This window comes from Zeus faber (genome assembly GCF_960531495.2).
Source record: "Zeus faber genome assembly, chromosome: 13".
NCBI lineage: Eukaryota > Metazoa > Chordata > Actinopteri > Zeiformes > Zeidae > Zeus > Zeus faber.
In genome coordinates this window covers 16,326,601-16,336,633 of record NC_137198.1, presented here as the reverse complement: position 1 = coordinate 16,336,633, position 10,033 = coordinate 16,326,601, and the positions used below count along the sequence as shown (strand labels likewise).

Sequence of the window (10,033 nt, the reverse complement as noted above, 5' to 3'; positions counted from 1 at the left end):
GGAATTCGACATCATCACAATTGGATTATGGTTCATCATAGTTTATTTATTATTAACTTATTATCATCGGTACCCAGAAAGTCGTTTAAAAATAATTCAGACGACACGTTTTCTGGAAATGCATTTCACATCTAAGTGTTGGTGAGGAACACAAGTACACTTGTTTTTTCTTCGATCCGGATGGATATCCAGATAACTGGAAAGACGAGACATAACTGCGGCTTACACACACTGGCACAGGGGCTGACAAATGCACACGCACAAAGGAAACCGATTGGACAACAAGGATATATTATTGGCAGGCATGGGCTGACAAAGACTTTAATCGTAAGCATTCTCTACCATCTCGCAAAATGCAGACAAAAAAAAAAAAAAAAAGTTCTCTAATTGCCAGCAAATCTTAAATGTCTTGGCAATTGTGGCCCGGTCTGTCTGTGTAAGCACCCCGATACTGTCAGACAAGTCACGACGTTCACTTCTCAAACAGCACAAAGCGCACAATCGACTTTATGAGCTTCCAGGTGAAATGAACTCCAGCACATTTTACATAATCTATTTTCTAATATGACCCTGTGCAACAGTAGCTTCTAAGAGGGCGTGTGTGATGCAGGATTCAAGACGGATTTTGAGACAAGGCATATGTGGTATCCTCACAGATATCACAGAACAAAAGCTCCACGTTGGGAGCAGAGGGAAAAAACAAAACAAAAAAACAAAAAACACACGCAGCAGGCTTACACTCAATCAAGACCCAAAAAAGAGACGGATTTTAAGGCATCTCCATGTGTTTGACAATGTATCCAATACAACAATGCAAGTCTAATGTCTCCTTGTTCAACAACTTTCATGGTCAAACGTTGTTGGTTAAAGCTTTTAGTTCATTCCACCAAGTACATTTAAATATACCAACATTATTGTCTACTAAAAAAAAATAAGAAAATAAAAAGAAACAGAAAGGAGAGCAGGGCAGCTCACTTCTTCCCAAATAAAATACATAAATACAATGATAATTAATAGTTAACATAAACACACGCGCGCACGCACGCGCGCGCGCGCGCACACACACACACACACACACACAAAAAAACAAAAAAAATATTTTTTTTTTTTTACAAAGTAGCTTTAAATAATGAAAAAACAAAGTGTAACTCAGAGCAGAAACAGAACCTAATTATGTCCATTTCAGTCAGAATTCCTTGTCGCATATGCTTTAAGAGACCTGGAGGCATGCATGTGATATGTAAAAACTGTTGGGAGAAAAATTTGGATATCACCCAGAGACACACAGCCCTGCGAAAGGCTCTTGATACCTTAAGCAGCCAGAAACTGTCAATACTGGGAGATTATTGAAATCCAAGGTTAGTTTGCTTCCACAGTTTGGAGGATAACATTCTCAGACATACTTTATGACATGTACGTACCAAAACTGCTCCCCAGTAAAGGTATTGTCGGGTCCAGTATTGTTTTCAGAGAACATTCCTCTGAACAACTGAAAGGCCATCGCTCTCTGACTGTCATGCATGTCAAAGCGGTGAGATCCCCCTGCCCACCCCGTTTTTTAATCACATAAAACTTTCCCCACATCTAAAAAGTACACTCATAATATAGCTCTACGTCTTCAACAACCGCGTTTGCAGCACAGACACACTGACCTGAATGATTCTTGGCACACCAGATATCCGCAATCTAGATATCAGGGCCTTTTTCCAGCACTGACAAACTGATTAACTGGACATCTGGTTTTCGGCCACAGTAAGCAACAGCTTATTACAGCTGAAAAAAAGCTTAGTGCAAATAACTAAAAGGTTGCAATAGAGCATGCAATGGAACCTGCAGTTATATCTGCATGGATTAAAAATAAATCCCCTTTACCATTACACAAATGACATCAGTGTAACAATCTTCAAGAATAAGAAATGCTTCAGTCAGAGAAACCCCACGGGGTTCTCTGCTAATTGTTAAAATGATAGCTTTTTTTCCCCCCTATTGTAGAAAAATATTTTAACGGGACATATTCAACTTATAACTGGTGATTTGTGTCAGCGAGAGTTAAAATAGTCACAATAGTCATTAATCAGAGTGTAAATACCATTTTCACACTCAGTCAAGTAATGCGCACGTTCCTGCGGTCGCACAAGGCCACAGGAACTCTAAAATCTCAACGTTCGATACGCTAAATTTTCTATATTTACTAAAAACTTCCTTGCCAAAGATGCAGGGCAGAACCATTTCACCACGGTGGAACAAAGGTATAGCGGTAACCAGTTGCGGGGCTGAGTGACGGAGTGGTTCTCTCTGGGGCTCTGAGACAGGGAAGGCCCACTGTTGTTAAAGGTCCGCCGGTCCCTGGGTGCAGCTGGCGCACACCCGCACGGGGTGGTCCCAGCCCCGTGAGGGGACCGGCCGGCGTTCGGGGGAGCAGTCGTCGCACACCCCCTGGCCGCAGGCGCGGCAGTGGTGCTTGGACAGCTTGGCAGTGAACTCGCGCTGGCAGTGATGACAGAACAGGATGTCCTGGTCAGGCACCCAGTAGGCAGGACGGGCAGCGTCTTTCACCAGGCCTGAGGAGGGCGACACACGAGCAAGAAGATGCCAAGAGGTACAAACTACAAACAACAAAATAATACACAAAACAGAACAAGGATGTATAACCACTTAATAGGCTGCTGAACATCAAGGCAAAGTGAATGTTTTGTGAGCTACTTTCAAGGTTTATATCACTTATAACTATATTATGATACAGATCAAAAAAAAAATTGGGGGGGAGAGATCATTCAATATCGATAATTTGACGATATTTTGGAGGTGATTATTGGTGCTTTCATAGGATATTTACGGTTTGAGAAACTATTACTCATGTGGATATTATGACCAGGCAGGTACAGGCACTGATTAGATCCGCTGCCAAGTTCAGAAAACTACATTAATTTACTGTAAAGCAGTATCCCAGATGATAGTCTCATAATCTCAATATAAATATTATTGACCAAATAAAAGCGCTGTTAAAAATGGGGCTTTTAGACTCATTACTTCAATACTAAAATACTTCCCTGGACAATACTTTGCACTGAAAGCAAGCAATGGATGTAAGAAGTAAAGATATCCAAATCACGTAAGTAACCTCTGCATGAACGCAGTTAACCCACATTCCTCTAAACAATGTTAGTAGTACTGTAGCATTATTAAACTCCAGCACCAGTTCAAATTATTTTACAGCCAATTATTTCCACCTTAATGACCCTTGCGTCCCCCTCCAGGGATTGATAAAGTCTTATCTTATTTCCAACCGGAATAATTGTTTAACAAGCCTCCAATCCATTCATATAGAGCAGGTGTTGCTGGAAATGCTGATGCTATGAAAATATCATCGGGAGTTTACACTAGGAACAAGACCCCTCTGGTGACAGTAAGGGCATGGATTCCGGACTATAATCCATGCACATTGCTCATACTGTTATACTTCATACTCTGAACATTTGCACATTCCTGCAAACTGTACAGCTCTTTATTTAAAAATAAAATAAAAATAAAACCACTGCCTTATTTATATTTATGTTTTTTGTGTGCACCGAACACCAAGACAAATTCCTCGTACGTGTAAAGTTACTTGGCACTAAATATGATTCTGATTCAGAGTCTTCCTTACAATAAGCATGCACGTGCACCCTCTGCCACCAGGGGGCAGTCTTGCCATACCACGAGCCCTCACTGGGTCACGTTCTTCTTGCATAATAGCTTTTGTTCGGTCTTTTTTTAGACAGCACTCACCAAGCGGGATGTCAATAGCAGTAGCTACAGCACCCAGAGTATTTGTCACTGCCTCCCCAACCTTTCTAGCGAGGGTTCCACCTTCCTCCTCCTCAAGCTCCGCCTTGAGCAACTCTGCACAAGAAAACAAAATTAAAAAAAACATAAAGGAAATTTATCTCAATGGAATTGACAGAGAACAGAGAGGTGATATATAATTAAAACAGTTGCCACTACAGAATGATGGTTGTATAGAGTTTTTACCAGCGTGTGTTGCTCTTTGCTCGAAGCAGCCATCACAGACTCTAACAGGGGCCAGTCCCCAGCCTCTCTCGGGGACGGCCGTAGCTTTGGAAGAGCAGCCGTCACAGAATCCCTCCCCACAGGCACGACAGTGATGCTTGGTGTCATTGTCCTGGAAGACTGCTTGACACTTATGGCACGACTTCAGTGGAAGAAAAACAGAAATTGTTATTCGCCCTGGAATATAAGGACACGTCAAACGCTCTCACAGCCAGGTCTCGACCTGCCGGTGAAGGTTGTGTAATAGGCAATGAGCACCAGCGCTGGGTAGTAAACATGTCGCTGAACAAGAAGGTGCTGAGTCGGCTGTCGGTGGTGGGCGGAGAGGGGTGGCGCAGCCCGTGTCACTCACCAAGATGAGGGAGTTGGGTTTCCAGTAGGCCGGAGCGATCTGATCCGTCAGCCAGGAGGTGACGGCCTTGGCGGGCTTGACGCCGAGCTCAGACACAGACTGAGCCACTAGGTTGACTCCGTCCAAAAGCCGCTGGGCCGCGTTGCTGTTATCCTTCAGGAAGCCATCCGACTGTGAGGTGGAGAGCGACTTCACTACACACACCCATCTTGCCTGCACGGGCTCCGATCATTGATAATAAGGCGTATATAACTTAAGATTCTAGGAAATTGTTTGAGAGGTTTCATTGTCTTACCCCTGGCCATATATGCTGAATCTCAGTGCGGACAACTGTGGCCACGGGATCCTGGTTCCCATACCAGAACTGACGACTACGATAGATCACTCCACAGTTGGGACATTCGATTACATACCTACATATACAAAGATATAGCACTTAAAACACAGCTTGTAAACAATTGTTTTCTTATTAAAAAAAAAAAACCAAACAAACAAACAAAACAAAAAAAGACACAGTAGGTCATCTGGGTAAGAGGTAGTAAAAATCCAGATTATACAGTAGGTCAGGGTAGGGAACAGCGGAGCTAAAAATAGGACATTTTAGGAAACACAAGCCTAACGACTGCCCCACCACACACAACCTTTAGGGTCAATCCCCTGTTACTGACCCAGACCAGGCGTATTTGGCAAGGCCCATCCACGGCGAGTCTGAAGAAGCTGAGGTTTTGGGAATAACGATCACTTCCTTTCCCCCCTCGTAGCAGGCCTGGTATGAGAGAATAAGCCATTACTTGAAGTTCAGGGTCATAAATCACACAAGCAATAACAATAATGACATTGGCACGAACAAAAATAAATCTGCTAACTCGATTTCATACAATAGGCCTTGTGTCAAGCCAGGACCTGCTGAAAGCAGTTAGCCACCATACATACCTTACAGGTGTAAACACGATTATCGAACTGGACGGAGTAACGGCACCGGTGCTTGGCCTCATGGCATACGCCCTCCACCAGGTGGTTCATGCTGTTCTTGCAGCCAGAGCTTCGATGAGAGCAACAGGAAAAGCATGCTTAAATGTCAAACAGTGAAACCAGCAGGATCAAAAGGTACAAAAGTACAAAAGGTACTGACCCACAACTGAGACAGAGGCTTGAGCAGGTGAAGTACTCATCAGGGAAGAAGCAGCTATGCGCCAGAAGCTCATCTGCAATTTCCCCACTAAAGCGCTCATTCAAGGCCTAGACAAAGGAAAAGAAAAAAGATTTGGTGTAACATAACTGCAACTTGCTCTTCATCCATTTCATGGATGGATCCATTTCATGAAGCACAAACCCTCTCAAAGACGGGGAGCATGGTTTGGAGCTATATATGGACCTACCTGCAGGGCTTTGAAGATAACCACGGGGGTGCGAGGGGAGCGGGTGGCGTTGTTATCCAACAGTTGCTCCAGGTTCTTCTGTAGGCCACAGAAGTCTGTCGGGGGGCTGAGGGTCTGTGTGCCTCGGTACTGGACGGAGCTGAAGGCCTCGGGGAAACGGCCCAGCTTTCTGAAGCGCTCCAACAGCAGCCTATCCACGGGCTCAGTTGGCTTATCTTTAACCGAGATGGATGACAACTTTACCGCAGGCTTAGCACACCCACAGGCTGCGCATGTATATTTATCATATTTGGTGTTATTTGTAGGGCATTTCACATAACAACATCTGCTCCCAATGCTGTGTGGAATGTGACAGTTCAACAAAGTCAAATACTTAACACTAGTACTGTTGGCTAGTAATTATGAGCTAGGTTAAACATCACTTTACTCTAAAAGACGACGCCCTTCCCTGACTCTTCTGGCAGCCATGTATTTAAAAGGCAACAACAGACAACAACATCCCTTCAATGTAATAGAATATGTAACATTGACTATGCGGTAAATGCAGGAACTGAATCAGCATCATGTGTGTTGTGTGATGTGTGTACACACCGGAGTTGAGCAATTTAGTGTGAACAGTTTCATGGAATATGACCACTGCGGGACCGAGGGTAGACAGCGGCACATCGAGGCCGCAGCGGGAAATGGTGGCCTTCAGCTCCTTCGTGAAATGCTTTAGGTAAGCGTCGGACGCATCACAGAGAAACTTGAAAAGGTCATCGTGCAGGCGGCCGGTGTGGGTGCGGTAGATGATCAGGTCGGAGATAGCGAGCACCTTCAGCAAGAGACGGGTCCTCTGGCCCTGTTTGGAACTGTTCCCCAGCAGACCCTCCGTATCGATGACCACCACTTTATGAATCGGGTCGAACGCCGCCCACACCCCGACCGTGCAGGACTCTTGGGCGGATGAGGTCTTGAACACCTCTCTGCCCATAAAGAAAGTGTGGTTCAAGGTGTGGGATTTTCCCTCGCCGGTGTTGCCAAAGATGGACACCACTTTCAGCAGACGCTCGGGCTCACAATTTAGTTTCTTCACAAACTCTGCCTCATTTTTTATCTGGGGGAATAATAACAACGTGGTAGTAATTTTATTGTCAAGAATGGTCAAACAGCTGATGATTTATTATCTATGGAGGTAAGTGTGGTACCTACCTGCATTTCTTCATTCTTGTCAACGAGGAGAAAACTGCAAACACTCTCCAAAAGTTTTGATCTCTGAGCTTTGGTCTCATTGGAAGTTAGGACTGGGGGCTGGACGAGTGTCTGCACAGAGGTGACCTCTTCAGGTTTGGGCGGCAGAGGGTATGCAGTAAGCTGGTGTTTCATTTTGTTGCCACTGCTGTGAGTACGTTTTTGACAGTCCCGACACAGGTCAAGTTTGCAGTTCTGGCAACGGACAACAGACCTGTTCCGTTTGGCGCCGTCTGTGCTTCCATTGCCTCCTTTGCAACTGTCACAATAAGGGACATGGCCAGGTCCTGTCTGGAACCGGTCGGGGCTCTTAAGGCGGTCTGGGCTGTGGAGCTCCTGCTCACAGCGAACACAACTGAGGGCTTTTACACTCATTACATTCAAACGCAGCCTCCCCAGAGCCACCACAAGTATCGCTTTCCTGACAGATCAGCCTAGTGTTAACCCTCTTTTCTGAATAGAAGCCATGCAAGTATACTAATGGCAAACACAAAGACCAAATAAACAAGCTAAAAATAAATAAAACTGATAACAGATGTTCCTTTGACCTGCAGTACAGATTTCAAATAAATAATTGTATTTCGATTATTGTTCAATTATATTTTATGTTATTAAATCTAGCAGCAGAAATTATAAAACACTAACAACATAACACGGCGAGGCAATAGGATGGAATCTAACTCCTCTAAAATTTGTATATAATCACTAGCTTTCAGTTACGGGTAATACCAACTACTTTCTGACACCACGGTGTGTGGAAATGATGCTTCGGTGACGGGAAAAAAAAAAAAAAAGTGGCGAAATGTGGTCAAAACAAGGTAAACAAGGTTAAATACACAGCATCACCAGAGACAAGATCTCCAACAGCTAACGGCGGATAAGCTAGCAAGCTTCACATCAGCTCTCTTGCCAAATTGTTTTCGTTTTCTTTTGGGATTCAAATACTCACAACGGTACTGAAAGGGGGGGGGGGGAGAGACCCAAGGAAAGACGAAGCGATCACGAGCCGACGAGCCTCAACAGCCCCGATCCGTTTCAACCCTGGAAGCTGGTTTGCAAACTGGGCCAGGGTTAGCTGACAACATAAACACCAGGCGGGCGTTGGAGAGCTCGGGACATACCCGGATCCGCTGAAAACGAGCGGTAGTACGCGGGGAACGCGGCGCGGACTCCGGTGTCGCGGGCTACTAGGAAGGGTTATTGGTTATCTGGGACCCCGGGCCGTGTCATCGTTCCGTTCGGGAATCGGGCGGCCCCCTCCCCGCTGAAGCTGGCTGCGCTGTGGCCGGATCAGCTGATCAGACGCTGTCGGTCGTGCGGCGGAACGCGGAAGACGGGGCCGAAAGGCACGACGGGATTTGGAGTGTGACGTCGCCCCGGAAGCGTGACGGCCGGTTGACGCCGGCGCTCGGAGCCGCCGACGCGATTAAACGATGCTCTTTGCTGCGCGTTGAAGCCGCGTTTGCGGGTGCGCGATGCGGTCAAACAGTAGGGCCGTCGCGGAAGCGAGGGGGGGAGGCGGATAAGTCTTGAGAGGTCGTTTCAGACCCCAATTCCCATTTCTTATTCGGTGTGGTCCTAATCCCCTTCCGTAGCTTTCCCCGCACACGGCACTCACGCTCACTCGGCGCGTTGTCGTCGCGGCCACGCTGCGCGGCGCTGCTCCCCGCGGGGTCCCTGAGCCGCGGCGTCTGTCGAGAGGACCGACGTGAGCGCCATCGCCGCGGGAGGTGTCGGACGGCGGTTTGCGAGACCCTCCCGCTTTTTTCGTCTCCTAAATGTTCGCCCGATTCCAGTTTCCGTGGAAACACGCCGTAAACACGTCCGGGAGATTCCCCCCCCCCCCCCAACCCGCGTCGCTCAGAGCATGGATTGAGCGCAGAGTGCGATACAGTGCATCGACAAAGCACGCACGTATGAACATAAAAACAAACAATAAACGCGTGTAGTTGCAGTGACAACAGTAATTGTGACTGTGTCATGGCTGTTCGTCACATCCTTCAGTGTTTACCTTGGCAGAGGCCCACGTGCCCTTGGACTTGAGTGGATCCCCTTAGTCAGCTGTACAAGGCCCACGCCCTCCCTGTCTGACAGGTGTTCATACTCTGCGTCTTATTGTCATTTTGCCTGACTGCCTTTTAATTGTCATCTTTTTTGGACCTCCGGCAATTAAAAATAGTTTTTGTTTTTTTTACTTATCTTGCCTTATTTTCGATTAAATGCAAAATAGAATAGAAATACAAAATGAGCTATGTGCAACGTAGCTATGAATGGATAATAACAATGACTGATAACGTGATTATTATCATTATTACTGCGAGACAAAACCGTTCATTGCATTACTTTACGTGACATTACGTCATTGATCAGACGCTTTTGTCCAAAGCAACTTACAAGTACATTTGTCGCAGTATCAAACCGACTGTGTCACAGTCACAGACAGCTAAACATTCTCTACAGCTGTTGTTTTATTTAAATTATATTTATTTATTTAGTAATGAAAGTATGTCGGACAGTAAAGGGAAGAGAGATACTCATGGGGTAGCAAGTCAGTGCAAGTAGGGTCCAGGTGTAGTCTGAACAGATGGGTCTTTAGTTTACGGCGGAAGATAGTCTTGGAAATATGATGTATTTTGGAAAATAATAATTTGCAGTTTGTTAACGGCAACCGACCACAAATTAAAAAGTCTGCAAGTATTTTGGTTAGAATTAATTAATTACAGGTAAAAAAGTTATTTATAAGTCTTGCATAAATCAACCCAGATCCAGCATATTTCCTTTTGAAATTAGGATGGGGGGGTTTCTTCTTTTTTTATGCCCCTTTTACCAAATACTGTCCTTTTGTCTTGTAAACTGCAACAGCAATGTATCAGCACAGTAGGTGACCATTTGTCACTTGACAGGACACTTTCAAAGAGTTTTCCCTCCATTTCTCTTGTGGTTTCACGGCAGTTTCTACAGGCCCCTGAACGCAATGCTTCATAGCACATTAAAGCAAAACACTGAATTAGAAAGAAACATG

The 10,033-nt window shown here is 45.4% G+C and overlaps 1 protein-coding gene across 1 annotated transcript; it reads right to left on the bottom strand.

Annotated features, from left to right (window-relative positions):
* Positions 1-74: 74 nt before the first annotated feature.
* LOC307238696 (zinc finger FYVE domain-containing protein 1-like) lies at positions 75-7,516 on the bottom strand. Its single transcript, XM_080011800.1, has 11 exons — positions 6,973-7,516; positions 6,373-6,877; positions 5,782-5,996; positions 5,535-5,641; positions 5,336-5,444; positions 5,071-5,168; positions 4,698-4,815; positions 4,403-4,573; positions 4,012-4,192; positions 3,769-3,882; positions 75-2,561 (listed from the first exon to the last, which is right to left on the bottom strand). The coding sequence occupies exons 1-11, from the start codon at positions 7,384-7,386 to the stop codon at positions 2,329-2,331; spliced, it is 2,265 nt and encodes a 754-aa protein (XP_079867926.1). The 5' UTR covers positions 7,387-7,516; the 3' UTR covers positions 75-2,328.
* Positions 7,517-10,033: the final 2,517 nt, after the last annotated feature.